The following is a 17,394-nucleotide window of genomic DNA, read 5'->3' as shown; positions in this document are numbered from 1 at the left end:
AGTTGAAAAAAGCTGAAGCAGCACGACAAGCGTTACTTCCACCTAAAAGTGAATCCATTTATCAAGAAGAATATAAAAAATACCTTCAGTGGCCAGGACAGAAAAATATTGTAGTAAGGGATGTTTATGAAACTGTTCTCTTGTATATTTATTATAAACGGCATTAATGATGTAAATAAATTATTAGAGTAGTAGCGTTTCATTTTATATTATTACCACAGATCTACTCTGTTATCTGTGTGTTATTACTCAAGACTCAAGATCTCTATTGTATTTCTGATTCTATGATTGTTACCTATAAAAGGTAAAGGAAACTATGGCATCTTAATTCTCGTTAATAATGTCCCAAGGGAGTTACTTTATTTATTGTTAGCGTAACCAAGAGGAATATACCGATTTGGTCATTTCAGACGTGTGGTCTGCATTTTAACGTGTAAGACAGTGATTAGGCAGCTTAATGGAAAATCAAATGTATTAAAAAAACATAAAAGTTGGGTTGATGCATTTCTTCTATGCGGTATTGCCGGATTTTGCATCAAAAGTCCAAACCGCACAAGTAGGCGTTTATGGAAAATGTTGCATCTAGGGTTGGAACTTTATTTTTCACAATTAGTTACTCATTTTACTACAGATGTAATAGACTATATTTAGCTTAGATATATTAACTTCATTTCAGTAGTATACATGAAAGTTTTTAAAATAGTATTTTTTTCTACACAAATTTTCCTACAAACGTAAAAACCGGCAACACTGTATGCAGCTTTTGATTTCGTCTCTCTGTCAACCGGTCATTTATAGTATTCTCTGTCTTATACGTTAAAATCTAGATCACACTTCTAAAATGACCAAATCGATATGTTTATTGTTTATATAAATTCAGTAAGAAATAAACATATTTCTGCATTGTTTATGCCTTAACACCTCTTAAAGGCACCAGTGTTAAAACATAGCTAAGAAAAGAGAAGCTAATTATTTTAAGGCCTTCATTTCCTTACATTAGAAAAAAAAATTAAAGGAACTCTATAACTTTTTAAATATTCTTTATAGGATACATAAAAATATTACTTTTAAATATCTATTAAATATATATTATGTGTACAATAACTAGTGATCTGCTACACTGGGGAAAAACACTTTTTAAGACATTTTTATTTGATCACATTAAATAAAATACCTTACGACAAAAAAAAACGGCGTCAAAAAATCTGTTGAAATGATAATTTAGAAAAAGTTAAAAAGGAATTCGGACACACATTTCTGAATAGATTTGCGTCTAAACAGCTGGTCTGGAAACATTTTATTCAGTAATTGAATCATGTCATTTCAATGGCTTCTATGACGCCATCTTTTTACGATCCTAGGAATCATTTTTCGAAATAATGATTATTATTATGTATTAGCAGAGCAGTAATAATAATAATCATAGCTATATAAAAAAATAAAAATAAATGTTTGTCTACCATATTTCATTCTTTCTCCAGCTGAATTATTTTTAAATACATAATGTAAAGATTCATAATAAAATATTACTATACATATCGTTTCATGGATAATAATACTGAATTAAAAGAATGTTTTAAGACGAAAACGATTTAAATAAAACTTAATGTTATTGTAAACAAAGAAAATTGGACGTTTTTTTCTTAAATTTTTGATCACACATTACTAAGATTAAATAAAACTTAAGCTGCATACCTACATTTCCTTCTACAAGTTAACCAAAACGGTTATTTTTGTACTATTCATTTTACACTTTATCTGCTACAAATTATATTTGTTATAGTTGTTTTTTAATATAAGCGTAGACTATTTTTAAATGTTATTTTAGTTAAATTTCAACTGGCCTTACTTGTACCTGTGATGTTACTATTAAAAAATGTTTTGTAGATATTCAAAAAAAAAAAAAAATTTTTCTAGTCACAAAATTATACCATACGATCGAAAAAAAAGACGTCAAAGGCGCCTGGGGAATGACGATCGATGATAATTTTAGCGAGGTCAAGCCCTAGACGTCATTTATTGGCACGTACTCTTCTTTTTTGGAAATAGATTTTTATGTCTTGAAACGTTCTATCTTTTTTTAATTTTTCTATAATTACTGTTAATTTTTGACAAGTTTTATGTCAATTTGTAATAAATGACGTCTAGAGATTGACCTCGCCTAAATTATCATCGATTGCCATTCTCAGCCGTCTTTGACGCCCTTTTTTTTTCGATCATACGGTATAATACATAGTGATACCATTTTTTTTCATAATAATCCTAGATGAACCTCTTATTATAAGTTAGTAATTCATAAAAAACTGACTAGAACATTAAAGTAATTTGAAAAAGGGGAGATATGGGTAATGATAATATAATCATAAAGTCAGTGGCTCTCAAAAAATGAAAAATTTGACGGGTATAAATTACCTTGTATCAGCATAAATAAATCTTGTGTACTTTTAAGTACATTCTTGCTTTATCTATATCCTGGAATGGTATACGCGGAGCGATCAATAATGACTGAAATAGTTGGCAACTGTGTTAGAGGATTTTAGGAGTACCGATTGGTACTGACGCTAAAACAAATTATCGATCGAAAAGTTTTAGCAAATTATGCCAATTCATTGAAGTCGAGTATTTCGGCTTTTCTTTATATTCTTGAAAACTTTACAAGTTTTGACTTTGTTATTTATAAAATCAACATGTTTGTCAATGTAAAAAGTTACTATTTTTCAATACAACTATAGGGTTCAACCAGAGAAGAATAATCGTAGAGAAGCGACAAAAACCGTCGGCACTATTGAAGTGTTGTGACCTTCAAATTGGCGTACGTGAGAGATAACAAGTTTATAGCACGGCACATAAAACAATCGGCAGGCTAACTCGCTTTGGCGGGAACGCTACGCGCATATGCTCGCGCATGCCGCCATTTGCGTTTCCATCAACAGAAAGTAATCAGTGTGGTAGTCCGTGGTAGTTTTTTCAGCGACAACACACAGTTACGGCAGATTCGAGTCAGTAGCGTGCGGCTTAATTTATTTTGATTTTTTTTGAGTGATATGTTTTGTTTTATTTTTGTTTATTATGTGATATATTTGGTTTTTCTAGTTTTATTTTCGTTTCTTATGTAATATAATTTGTTTTAGTAGTTTTATTTTTGTTGTTCAATAAAAGTTTCTTTCTGTTTCCTAGAGATCCTATTAGGTATTTTATATTTTAGTTGTGAAAAAAAAACAGTAGTATACATATTAGGACATTCAGCGAAATAGGAAGATCTAATTAAAAATCTTAACAAACTTTAATATTAGTAAGATTTAATGTTAAATATTTAGTAAAATTTAATGTTGTATCTAGACACTAAAAATTAAATTTAAAAATCATTATATTATTAATTTAAATATAATTATAAAATGAGTATATCGAAAATAAGTTAACAATACATTTTTAGGGCAAGAACATGGGCAATTGCAGCTAATAGAAAAGACTTGATTGAAGATATAAATAAGGCCCACAAAAGGTGCAGGTTGTGTTCTGTTCATTTTGAATTTAAAATGTTTACCAATTCACTTTGTAACCGTATAAAATACAATGCGGTACCTACTTTGTTTCCTGCCATGAAAAAAATAGAAGCTTCTCAAAAAAAAATTGTGGATTTGTTAATTTGTGAAATTTGAATATTAATAAAATTTGCTACGCTCATTGATGGGCCTAATTTGTACGTAGCCTCTTTATATTGCTCAATAAATATTTTATTGGTATTTCTTTAATTCTTGTTTGTAACTCTTGGCATGTTTTTGTTAGTTGCATGTTGCGCGGTTAACGATTCATTTGTTTGGACAAAAGTATTGTGTAAATAAAATTCAGTTTCAGCCAATTACAGTATTTTTTTAATACGACCCTGTCTATCAATAGTTTATTTTCTGAGAAACTTTTTGATACGTTTTAATTCGGCCCTGACTTGGAAACGATAATGGCGCCGTCAAGGTCAAATTTTATAGAAATTTTAAACAATGGAATCTGAGCAGAGTTGTCGTGCCGATTGCTTTATGTGCCGTGTTTATAGCTACACCGAGAGAAATTCAATGAAGGCAAAAGAAATAAGAAAAGCTGTACACGGATGTGTTCAGTAAAAAGTATATTCGAAATATTTAGGAATCATATTGAATAGTATCTTTTAAGATTTAACGGGTTTCAGCGATTCGTGGATTTACCGCGTTCTAACCATTTTCTAATCTATTCCTTTTAGAGAGACATTTTCAAATCGTATCTGATAATATTGTTTGCTTCGAAATTAGTATTTGAAAGTGTGTTTTTAAGTAAAACAATTTTAAGAAAAATTCGAATATTTATCAGCTGTTATCACAAGCTAACCTAACCTAACCTAAACAAACCAAAAAGTAAATAACATGATTACGATTATGAGAACTGGGATAAGATTATGGAACTGGGATATTACAACAGCAAAACAAAACCCTAATTCACCTTCATGAATCTTCGAAGTCACATTAAATCCGTCTGATGACGTGATGTGACGTGACGTGATACGCCAAAGTTTCAGTTTTATCGTTTCTAGCGGATTCTAGCGGTTTTTATATGCGAATCTAGCGGGTATCCAATTTCGAGAGTTGGCAACCCCGAATATTTTGCCTTTTAAAGATAAAAACTATGTAGAACTTTATAATACTATTTCCAAATATCCCGTATTGTATATTGGATACGCTCTAACAAACATCTTTTTGGAATAAATCCGGTTTATGAAACCTTAATATGCCTTTTATTCTCAAAATTTCTTATGAGCAGGTATACCAACCTAACCTATTTTTTATTGTTCAAATTCAAAAAGTAATTAGAAAACCTTAAACTCAGTTATTTATCATCCCATTTTGATTATAGTCTCATTTATTATGGAAAACTAGTTAAATAGTAAAAAATGACTCTCATATTATTTACTTTTTTTGACACTAGTGGCAATATCTGATAAAAATTCGAATATCTTAAATTAATTGCCAACCAAACGGGCAAAATCAGAATAGCCAACTATTTCAATCATTTTGGACAGTTTTGTGTAGTATGTATGTAATTTAAAAAATAAATATACCAGATATTTAAAATTTAAAACATCAGTACTATGGAGGGTAAAGGTAAGGAGAATTATCTTCGCGTATTGAAAAGTGATTATCAAAGAGATAGCAATTAAGATGGCGTTGCTGTAGCAAAAGTTCTACATTTGAAAGAAGCGCAAAACATTTTTAGAACAGGAAGTAATTAAAAGGAGATAGATAAATGTGCGATTTCTTAAGGCGCGTGTTGCCATTCTTTTTTGACTAACTTCACATTATTTATAACCGCTATTTTCAGTTGTTCAATCCCGGATTATTAGAGCCACTGTGGTTATGTAGTGAATCCTTATTTTCTCCTTTTAGGTGACCACTTTTTCAAATAAAGATTCCCATAAGACATGATACTCCTTACCTCTATCTTCCATAATGAGTACCCGACCTCCCTTAGATAATTCATTGAAAATATATAAGAATCTATATAAAAAAAAACCAAAAAAGTGGTTTTAGTGCAATAAATATAAAGATACTATATATAGTGCGTTATAGATATAGTTGTTCATTTAAGGACGTAGATACACAGCTGACTTTAGTCAATCCCCTTGATTTTTAACTATGGGAAAAGGATCGCTGATTCCTAGTACGCTCATAACCTAACAAAATTAAATTAATTACAAAAAAAAGAGAAAAAAACTAAGAAATATCTTACCTTATCTTCAGTTTGACTGAAGTAGACTAAGCAATAATTTCCCCTGCATCTACTTGATATATCTGGAATGGTAACTTCGTATTTTTGAGGTCTGGATGCTCCAGATTCGTCAGAGGGTGACACGCACTTGCTTACATATTCGTAAGTGATGTAGTCATCCAGAGATGCGAAGTTTTCCTATATAAAAGATAAAAAAATAAACCATATTTAATCAAATATATAATATGATCAAAAAGTTATATGATAAACTATGTTTTGAATAATGACAGGTAATTTTATAGTGGCCAGCTTTTGAGTCAACTAATGACGGATGCAGACGACGGACGCGGCAAAAATAGCACATCTTTCAAGAGTAGTACGAATGCATTATCTAATTTTTACATAAAGAAATCTGAATGAGCATCAGAAAATATTTATTTGGGCTAAACTTAAGAGAAATATATAGCAATTTTTTAAATACCGGGCGAGTCTCGAAAGTGGCTCACCCCCATAACTTTTTTATTTTTTCAGATAAGAAAACGAGAATTGGTATGTTAGTATATGCCATAAATTAGGACTAATTGACGTATTCAATTGTTTTTTTTCACTTCCTGTCTAACTGGAAATGACTATAACTTTTGATTTTTAAATGACACCCTCAACATATTTTTACTTTATTCGGTAGAAAATGACACTCTGAATAGAATGACGTATCATATGTCAACTTATGACATTTTCAAACATGGTTTATTTGAAATTGTAACATGCGGTTCATAACGACAATTTGACACGAAATACCAAGTGTGTGGTATCAAATTATTCGCAAAAGAATGCTTTTCCAAATATACTGAGCCACCCTTCTTCCATTTGAAAACATTGAGATATGATTAAAAATACGATTTAGCCATCTTTTAGCCGGCCAGAATAAGACACGAAAAACATTAGACGATCAAATCTATTTTTCCAAGGTTCCTTGACTAAAAATTAGTGTTTTTAACGCGGCCATGACACTCTAGATTGACATTTTAAATACAATTTTTTTAAACAAAAATGTCAAGTTGATATATGATATGTCATTCTACTCAGAGTATCATTTTCTAATGTCTAATCGAATATAAAGTAGAAATAAACCGAGGGTGACATTTAAAAATCAAAAGTTATAGTCATTTGCGGTGAAACAGGAAGTGACCAAAAACAACTGAATACGTCAATCAATCCTAATTTGTGTCAAATACTAACATAACCAAATCTCGTTTTTTTATCTGAAAAAATAAAAAAGTTATAGGGGTGAGACATTTTTGAGACGCACTCGGTATGAAATAATAAATCTTTTTTAAGATTATCTTTTACTTTCTTAGCAACATATTCACTGTATCCCGTCATGCTGTATAGTCTGTTCAACGGGAAGATTCCTGACAGTGACAGTTGTATCCATAGGTTGTATTTGTCATTATAATTCGCAGGTAAATTGTATTTTCTATTATTTTTTGTACGTCGTCTGTTGAAATATTCCCTGGCCCGTTGGATAGACCATAGCAGTGATGGCGAACCTATGACCGGTAGGTCAGACACTGACGATTGCTAGGCGACCATTTGCTTGTTTCGCGGGTTTATTTACATTTTTTAATTTGTGTGGATAATTAATATTCTATCTACATTTTTTTCGAGCATTGCGAGCAAAGCGGATTTGGAAAAGAATAGCTTTTTCGCCTGTGTGGGTCAATCGTGGTATATGGTGGCGTTACAATTGAATTATTTAATTTTTAATATATATATTTGCAAAAATATAACTAAAGGGTATTTTCGGATGAGATTATGGGAATGATCTCGGATCTTACACCACCAGTCCAATTCTTGACGCGCACCTACAACGTCCTGTTTCCGAATAGGGACGAGTGGGATAAGCCGGGAAACGGCTTATTACATGCGGAAATGTGTTGGTACACGGACGGATCCAAAAACGAAAAAGGATCTGGCGCAGAAATTTACTGCAGCAGTCCAAAGACTGAGATCTACCACAGTCTTGGGAAACACACCACGATCTTCCAAGCTGAGCTATATGCTATTGAAACCTGTGTGCAACTGCTGGTAGAACAGCAATACACCGGGAAAACAATATGTATATTTTCGGATAGTCAAGCTGCGCTGAAAGCACTTGAGGCAACGAAAAGCACGTCTATGACGATTCTTCATTGTAAGAAACTACTCAATATACTGGGAGATAGGAACAAAGTGTCGCTAATATGGATACCGGGACATGTCGGCCTAGAGGGAAATGAACGTGCTGATTCCCTCGCCAAAATTGGTGCAGGCTCGCCATTCGTGGGCCCAGAACCGACACTTAGCGTTCCTAAAAATCTCGCAAGAGACAGGCTCTGTGAATGGGTTAGGAGTGAGACGTTCTGGGACTGGAATGACAGTCCCGGAATGGAACATGCCAAGAAAATCCTAGCAGGGCCATCCAAACATAGAACAGGAGAACTCCTAAAGGCCGGTAGGAATGGAACGCGTGTGCTCACTGCAGTGTACACGGGCCATTGCCGGCTGAGATCTCACCTACAGAGGACGGGACTGGTGGAAGACGCCGAATGCCGACTGTATGGAAGATGATGAAACAATGAAGCACGTTATGTGTACCTGCCCCGCTGGGAGCAGGACCAGGTTTGAGATGTTTGGCACCCATGCTAGACCTATCAGACCTAGGAGACATATCCCCCTCAGACATAACGGCTTATATTAAGAGGCTGGGTCTTGAGGATGAACTTTGACGCTCTTGTAAATTAGAGCTTGTAGAAACTGAGCCACAATAGGCCCTCGCGGCCTCAGTGGAGGGTCCCCTATGGGACCCACTCTTAGTCAAATACAATACAAAGGGTATTTTGCGTTTTCTAAAACATATCGACAGTCTGAATTTATTTCAATAGTTTGAAAGTGGTTTTATTTTGTCGTATTTCTGGGTATTTTTGGCATCAATAATGCATGGGTAAAAAATAATTATTAATTATAACTGAATTAAAGAAAATTGACTGTCTAAGTTAATTATTTTTTTAATATAAGTAATACTGATTTTTTTAATAATTATTTTCTTAATTATTAACAATATAATAAACATATTCTAAAAATTAAAACAGAGCTTGATTTGTTTATAAATTTTATATTTTAAGTACATTATTTTTTATTAAGAAATAAATATGAAGATTTTTAGGATTTTACTACAATTTGGACAATGTGTATGCTATTTTAGATGTTTAACATTAATAAAAAATAACAGAAACCTGTTATTTTAAGCTGTTCTATATAAATAACAGTAACAGTTTCAACTGTTATGTAAAAATGAAGGTCTTGCCCACCACTAAATTTTAAGGGACTCAGAAATCAGTTATAACCAAGTAGGGTTTAGAAGAGGCATGGGTACGAGAGAGGCTCTGTTTAGCATAAATGTGTTAGCACAGAGGTATATTGATATGAATCAGGACCTGTATGTGTGTTTTATAGATTTTGAGAAGGCTTTCGATAAAGTTCAACACCATAGACTAATTGAAATACTTAAAGGCATGAATATCGATAGCCGAGATATCAGGATAATAGCAAATCTTTATTGGGGGCAAACAGCGAAGCTTATGGTGGACGACCAACTTTCTGATGAAGTAAAGATTCTGAGCGGCGTTCGTCAAGGATGTATACTTTCTCCGCTATTGTTTAATATATATATATATATATATATATAGCGAATCAATTTTTCGGGAGACCTTGACTAGTAGAAAGGAGGGCATTACTATTAATGGGCAGGTCTTAAATAATATGCGGTTCGCAGACGATACCGTCCTTATAGCAGACAACGTGGAGGGTCTGCAAACACTTCTACAAAGACTAAACAACACGTGTAGAGTATATGGCCTGAAAATGAACGCTAAGAAAATTAAATTTATGATAACCACTAAGAGAGATATCCAAGCCAATGTTCTAATAGATAATATACACCTATGGAGAGAGAGTACAAAAATATAAATATCTAGGCAGTTGGTTGACCGAAAACTTGGATTAATCAGCAGAAATAAAAGCTCGAATAGAAATAGCCAGAGCAGCCTTTGTAAAACTCAAAAAATGTCTCTGCAGTGGAGACATCAACTTAAAGCTTAGATTAAGAATGCTAAGGGGTTACATATTTGCAACTCTACTCTATGGTTCAGAGGCTTGGACACTTAAAAAAGGCCGAAATGAGAAGCTTGAGGCATTCGAAAGATGGTGTTATCGGCGTATGCTGAGGATTGCATGGACTGACAAGGTTACAAATGTAGAACTGCGACGCAGAATTCAGAAGGATGAAGAAGTGATTAACACCCTTAAAAAAAGAAAACTTGAGTACTTTGGACACTTAATGAGAGGACCTAAATATGCCCTACTGCAGAACATAATAGAAGGAAAGATAAAGGGCAGAAGGAGCCAAGGAAGAAGAAGAACATCATGGCTCAAGAATTTGAGAGAATGGTTTGGAATGACTTCAAACCAGTTATTCAGAGCAGCCGTTAACAAAGTTAGAATTGCCATGATGATTTCCAACCTCCATTAGGAGATGGAACCCGAAGAAGAAGAAATTTTAAAGATGGGTAGTTTTAAAAATACTCAATTTCTTTTGATATTAACTCTGGTGCAAATGGGCATTAGTGACCCTCGAGCTAGTACTAAAAAAATATGGACAAAATTTGATCCACGTCTCAAAAAGGTTCGCCATCACTGGACTACAGAATTCTTAAAAATCATATTAAATAACTAATAATTACTTTAAACAAGCCAATCCAGTCGTCCTTGGTGGCTGGTATGTCCTTGGTAACTTTATAGTAAGCCTTGTTGTCCTGCCCCTCCTCCCACCTGGGTATCTTGTCGAACTGAACCACGTGCTCAGAATAATCTGAAAACACCTGGTCAGAGACATAAGCGTCAGTTTGGATTCGGTCCGTTTCAACATATCTTCTGGCTCTTTTAGTAACCCGTGGAGGTATCTGGATATTTTTTGTTTGATAATTATTATAATTTGGTTTAAATTCCAATGAGAAAGCATAAATTTTATTTGAAGCAGACCATAATGATTAGTAGACAACATAAAAATATTACACAGAAAAGAAAAAAATATATTTACAAATACAGTTTGACAAATGGATTTGAAACAACGGGGCAACGGTAAGGAGATTCGGCCGATTTCATTCATAAAATGTTCAGGAGCGTGAGGTGCTTTATGAAAACATATCAAGAATTTTTATAATATTTTCCAGTAAACTTTATATTATTTTACTTTAAATGTATCTACATTCTGCTTACTGATTTGCTTAATGTTTGTTAAAACCATATCAAGACAAAAGGCTTAAAATAAAATATAATAACAAAGCCACTGTGGCGGCTCGTGAGTATATTGGAAGGTGAGGCTATATACATGAGGTTAATAATTTTGTTTAAATACAAAAATAAATTTTCTCACCTATGTTGATGATTATGAATAACGTTATAAATAGGATTCATTTAAAAAAAGAAACACTAAAATCCAATTCTTATTCGGCCTTTCTTTAAAAAATTATTAAAAATACAAATACTGTCCTGAAATCAAAACTATATTAGGTAATTACTATAGATGGTCTGCACTTACTTTGCTATAAATATGGTAATCGTAAATCATACAGGCTGTTTAAAATTCTATGACAAACTTAGTAAAATATAAAATAATTTGTCTTTGTTTTTTTTAAATGAAACACCCTGTATATTATTTTTTCGATAGATGGAGAATTAAAAAATGAACATTTTTTGTATCTAAAGTATTTCAAAATTTTTAACTGTTTCGCAGATATTCGCGGTTTTATATTTCATATGGCATTTTCCACAGTAAATTTTTATCAAAGCCTATAAAATAATACTGCGTGTATCTGCAAAACCATTAAAAATTTTGAAATACTTTAAATACAAAAAATATTCATTTTTTAATTCTCCATCTACTGGAAAAATAATATACAGGGTGTTCCATTTAAAAAAACGAAGAAAAATTATTTTATATTTTAGCGCTTTGGCATACAATTTTGAACATCCTGTATGATTTACCATTACCATATTTATAGCAAAGTAAGTGCAGACCATCTAAAGTAAATTCCTAATATAGTTTTGATTTCAAGACAATTCTTGTATTTTTTAATATTTTTTTTAAGAAAGGCTAAAAAATATATATTTTTTATTTATTTATTAATAATATCTCTGAAACTATCGAAAAATATTTAATCATATCTTAGGATTATGTAAAGTGATCTGAAATGAAACCAAAAATGCAATAATATACAGGGTGTTCCGTTTAAAAAAAATCATCCCGATCCACTCACGCTTTTTTGAGCCACCCTATAGAAGTTAAAATATTCTCCTGAAATACATCCTAGTACATACTTTAGGTTTGCACTTGAACAAAACTCCTAAGTTTTTTATTCTAGGAGCTACAGATGCCCGACGCACTATTGCCGGGCCCTGTATGGTGTAGTCTTTACTGTATGTATGGGCAGCTAATGAATTCGGGGAGCCATGATGAATTTTGTCAGCGTTGCCGGACGATATCTTTAGAAAATATTTATCTTTTGTAATAGGCAGAATGAATGAAATCAGTTAATTAGATCAATATACATCTAACAATAAGAACTACTTTAAGATACTTAGGATGTAAATTATGTATGCTAAAATTAACTAAAATATATTCAATTTATAGGTAATATCCAGCAATTTTGCTTTTTTATTATTAAACATGACAGCATCGATTTTTTTGCTGGCATTCCTTCCGCTGTTTTAGATCCGTTTGTCAGATAATATCGAATATATTTTTTATTGAAGATCAAAATGCGTAAATTTATATTTTTCTTACCATGACTTTGTGAAATTCTTAAAAAATAAGTTTTTCAGCAGATTAAGCAATTTATTACGTTGTGTAACCTTCTCCAAACACCTTGTTTAATATAGCTTTCGCAAAGGTTATTAAAAGAGCTGTAGAAACATGGAAAAGCTAAAGAAAACAAATTATATATACCCAAAGATAATTTATCAATATAATATAGGGTTTCTCAAATTTTTAGTCTAAGTGAGGTGAATATTTCTTTTATAGAGATACAGAAAAAATGAGGTCTGTAAATTAAGCAGGGTTCAAAAATATGATATTTATAAAAAAACATATCACATGATATATACAAGGTGCTACAAATTCGAGGTACGAGCATAAGTATCTCGGAAACCGTAATAGATACGAAGATAGTTAAATTGGGGCAAAGTTGCGCCTTAGGATGTTCACCAAGATGCCGTCAAAAGTTTTAAAAATTTCAAGGATTGCTGAGTTTTTTGGAAAAAACGGATTTTTTTGAAAATAAATTTGATTTTTTCCTCTCGTTACTTTTTAAAAAATCAAAAAATTAATTGCACATTCTCCTAGCCACTTTATTAGGGCTATCTGATAGTATTTTTAGATTTTCAAATTAGCTGATAATTTTGGAGATACAGAGGCCAACTTAATTTTTTTAAATACGGACCTGCATTTTTATTTCAGATTTTGAAAGAACTCGGTCTCCTGAGTACAATGATATGCCACACTTATTTTTGTTTTGACATTTAAACACAATTTATATAAACTAATTTCAAGTCCGGCTATGTTATATTTAAAATATTTAATCTATCCATCGTTACAATATTGATAAGCTTTCAAACTTAACAATGATGTGGGATAAAACATTGAATACGGAAAATCAAATGCAATAAAATAATTAATATAAATATAATATAATATAAACAATCAAATCAATTTCCCGTTAGATGGATCGGAAATGGTAGAGCAGTAAAATGTGCAGCGAGTCCACTGAAGTCCTGGACCAAGGGGCTACATTACTTGACGTCATTTGTAAAAGTGTAAAATCAATTCATCTCAACATTTACAATAAAGAGTACAAAATGCATTCGGAAGTATAAGAAGAAAGTTCAAAGAGCTATAAATAAAATTGAACGAAAAAAAAAATTGTGCAATAGGGAGAGGGTGGTAACCCTTTTGAACATGTAGAACATTAGAAACTAGTTTGTAGAAGTTGAATACCTACGATTAATATTATGCATATTATTAGATCGCACACTGAGATTTCAAATTCACAATAAAAAAAGTTAAAAATAATATTTTTAAATTTCTGACCTGGATATTATTTATTTGAATCTTCCATTTGGCTCGATTTTCCTTATTCAATGTTAATTAGCGCTGATCAATATTGTTGCGATGAATGTAATCAGATCAAATAATTTAAGAAACCAGAGTCGGACTTGAAATTATTTTAAATAATAATAATTAAATAGTTTTGTTGCTGTTAAGGTACCCAAAACGAAAAAAAAGTATAAAGTGTGGCATATCATTATATTCAGGAGACCGATCTTTCAAAAGCTGAAATAAAAAACGCAGGTCCGTATTTAAAAAAATTAAGTAGGCTCTGTATCTCACGAATTATCAAGTAATTTGAAAATCTAAAAATACTATCAGATAGCCCTAATAAAGTGGCTATGAGAATGTGCCAGAGTAGTTTTTTGATTTTCTTAAAAGTAACGACAGGAAAAAATAAAATTAACTTTCAAAAAATTCCGGTTTTTCCAAAAAACTCAGCAATCCTTGAAATTTTTAAAACTTTTTTGATGGCATCTTGGTCAACATCCCAAAGCGCAACTTTGCCCCAATTTAACCATATTTGTATCTATTACGGTTACCGAGATACCAATGCTCGTACCTCGAATTTGTAGCACCCTGTATATATATATTTTCAAAACGCTTTAAAACTAAATCTTTAATAACTTAAAAACGATTTACAATAGGTAAAGGAGCAGGTATAATGAAAAAATAACAAATAAAAAAACTTTTTCACTGGTGAAATAAAAAAGTAGGTTTCCATTTTGAAATAGATTGTCACGTCTACTCTTTATATCACAGTGACGTTTAGGCTATAGAATTTTTTATGACACGCAATTTTTTCCTCCAAAAATTTTAAATTTTTTTTTCTCAAAAACATTTAATGTTATGTATGGAGTGTTTCATATAAAAATGAATAAAATTATATAGATAATTCAAATATGTAATAAAAAATGGGGGTACCTATTTAAAATCAGAAAGTTGGAAATTGCTTTCTGCTTTGCACGATAAAAATTCTTTAAGTTCTGTAGAAAAAAAACAGGAAATCTATAAACATAATTTACAAAAAAAAACTAGTCTAGTAATATTATTCATCAAGGGTATATATAATTTTTTAACAATGTCAATAGGTTAGTATTCAGAAGATACATAGCAAAAGCTAGAATTTCAGCAATAGCTAATGAATTTTAAAACAGATTTTTTATAATTTTGTTGAAATTCTGTGGAAAAGTCATAAAAATCAATAAGACTTAAACTTAAGACCATAAAATCATACTAGGTACAGTTTAATAAACAGAAAAATACTTGACTCTTCAAAATTACTGATGACAATGTTATAGTTCCTAAAATCCACAGTTTAAAACGGTCATAAACGTTTTTAAGATCTCTTAAAAAATTTGAGTCACATATACTAGATGTTGAGACACTTTAGTAGATATACATGGATCTTTAAAGAATTTATACCGTCGGATTGAAAAAAAAAATCAGCATCCAGTTGGCTTGGAAATGACAATCACCACATTCCCCATATAATTTTACATATAAAATGTCAACAATTTTCATTTCAAAGCCATCACTAACGCCGTTTTTTTTCGATCATATTGTATTTTAGGCAGAGATGGGCGAGTAAAAAAACAAGAAAGTATTTTTAAGTGTAAACATTTTTTTTACATTTAAAAAATATTTTAGTATATTGCATAGATGGATCTGTTTATTGTTAATATATACATTTTTTTGTGTTATATAGAAACATAAATTTTTGCAGAAACAGTAATAATTCTATGTTAGTAATAGCATGTATCAGTAATAGGTAAAACACACCAAAATACATACCTTTACCAAGAATTCTGCACTGACAGGCTTGTGATCACTAAGTGTGTAGTAAGGGTGATATTTATAGGACAACTGTTCAACTTTTAGTGTCACATTTTCATAGTTATCTGGATTTACACAATACAATATTCTGTCGCACCATGCAGGCCTCCTCCTATATCAAACACTTTAGTAATTATCACATTTTTAACTTTTTTTTACCTTACTTGCAATCATAATCATTCGTCCCAACATCAAACTTATAAGTCGGAGGAAATTCAGGATCTTTCTCTGTAAATTCACTAAAAGCATCACCTTTTCTCATCACATATCGCAACTGATCATTCTCAAACAACTTTTTAAGGTCTTTCTTCAAGATACTTCTTGTTATTTCCTCAGGAGTTCTATCATAGTCTTCAACCAATCGAAAATTGAGATCACCCATCCAAAAAACATAGCTAAATATAATAAAAAGTACTTCAATTAAAGAATTTAAAGTATCTCTAGGGCTTACTCATGGAAAAATATTTTCCTGGTCTCGGGAACATGAAAATCTTGATCTTTTATGATGCTATTGTAGTCATTAATTCTTTCTTTTAATTGGTTATCATGCGCACATAAGTGAGCATTTACAAAACACAATGAGCAGCCGTATATACTAAGTCTAACACTAACAGCACCTTTATTTCCCTAAGAAATATTATATACTGAGATATATACATACAACACACTAACATAGTTAACTAGAGATCAAATAAATATATTGTATAGACCTACCCATATACCAGCAAATCCGGTTCTAGTATACTCTGATTCTATTTCTCTAATGTTTAGCAAATGTCTTCTCAAAGAAAACACCAAAAGCAACAAACCTTGCAATCTAATGGATTTTAGTTTAACATATCCTTTATTCTGTAAAATTTCAGTCAATGCTGCTGTCCAAGAATCCTGTAAATAAACAAAAAACATACATAAAAACTGTAAAACATAAAATAGGTAGATCATACACTAAACAAAGCATCGAGAAGCATAGTTTGAGGCTGGGCTTTGACTTCTTGTAAAGAAACAACATAAAAATCAGGTAACTTCTCGTTTTTCTGATTTGATAACGATAAGAAATCCATAAGTCTTTGTTCTGGATCATTTGTACCTACATTGTATGTCACCATATAGAGCCTGATGAAATAAAATATAAATATATTAACAACAATGACATCAAAAAAAATATATTTAATGGATTAACAATATCATGTTAACCTTGAACATCTATACAGTAATCAATATGGAATATATCCGTAACAAAACAATTAAATTTTAACAACTAGAATTGTTGTTATTAATTAATTTCTACCTACCTTAAATATTCCATTTTAATAGGTTATATTTTCACAATAATCCAACAATGCAAGCTTAATTTCTCCTAGTTACTATTCCTATTATTTGCCTAGGTTCAATAAAACGCACATTAACCGACGGAAAACATGTTATTTAGTAAAAGTAATTAAATTTTTAAATTTAAAAATGTAGAAAATCCACTGTTCTTTAAACTTATTCAAGGTTGACATTGACATATTTATTTATTGTTTCTCTGTTTGACGTTTGGCGCATTGGTCCTTTGAAACGTTTGAATAAATTGGAAAATTGGTATTATTTAAAAATAACTATTTAATTTTCATGATAAAAAGAGT

The 17,394-nt window shown here is 31.3% G+C and overlaps 1 protein-coding gene across 2 annotated transcripts; it reads right to left on the bottom strand.

Annotated features, from left to right (window-relative positions):
- Window positions 1-3,812: 3,812 nt before the first annotated feature.
- On the bottom strand, window positions 3,813-17,343 carry LOC115879925 (phosphatidylinositol 4,5-bisphosphate 5-phosphatase A-like). 2 transcript variants are annotated; one of them, XM_030896980.1, is made up of 9 exons: window positions 17,062-17,343; window positions 16,714-16,882; window positions 16,484-16,654; window positions 16,221-16,396; window positions 15,934-16,164; window positions 15,728-15,881; window positions 10,512-10,730; window positions 5,752-5,928; window positions 3,813-5,695 (listed from the first exon to the last, which is right to left on the bottom strand). In XM_030896980.1, exons 1-9 carry the CDS (start codon window positions 17,073-17,075, stop codon window positions 5,636-5,638), a joined length of 1,371 nt encoding a protein of 456 aa, XP_030752840.1. In that variant the 5' UTR covers window positions 17,076-17,343; the 3' UTR covers window positions 3,813-5,635. The 2 variants fall into 2 exon arrangements, with proteins under 2 accessions (XP_030752840.1, XP_030752841.1); XM_030896981.1 differs by having other exon boundaries at window positions 10,512-10,649; window positions 17,062-17,342.
- Window positions 17,344-17,394: the final 51 nt, after the last annotated feature.

This window comes from Sitophilus oryzae, unplaced genomic scaffold, assembly GCF_002938485.1.
Source record: "Sitophilus oryzae breed Bouriz unplaced genomic scaffold, Soryzae_2.0 scaffold_1590_pilon_pilon, whole genome shotgun sequence".
Taxonomy (NCBI): Eukaryota; Metazoa; Arthropoda; class Insecta; order Coleoptera; family Curculionidae; genus Sitophilus; species Sitophilus oryzae.
This window is presented reverse-complemented; position numbering and strand designations above follow the sequence as displayed.

What these genes read in the sequence shown, in the direction of transcription:
- LOC115879925 (XM_030896980.1), bottom strand. An exon ending in TTCTCGATGCTTTGTTTAGT is followed by an intron (nt 16,655 to 16,713) that starts GTATGATCTACC and finishes GTTTATTTACAG; the next exon opens with GATTCTTGGACAGCAGCATT. An exon ending in AGGAAAATATTTTTCCATGA is followed by an intron (nt 16,165 to 16,220) that starts GTAAGCCCTAGA and finishes TATTATATTTAG; the next exon opens with CTATGTTTTTTGGATGGGTG.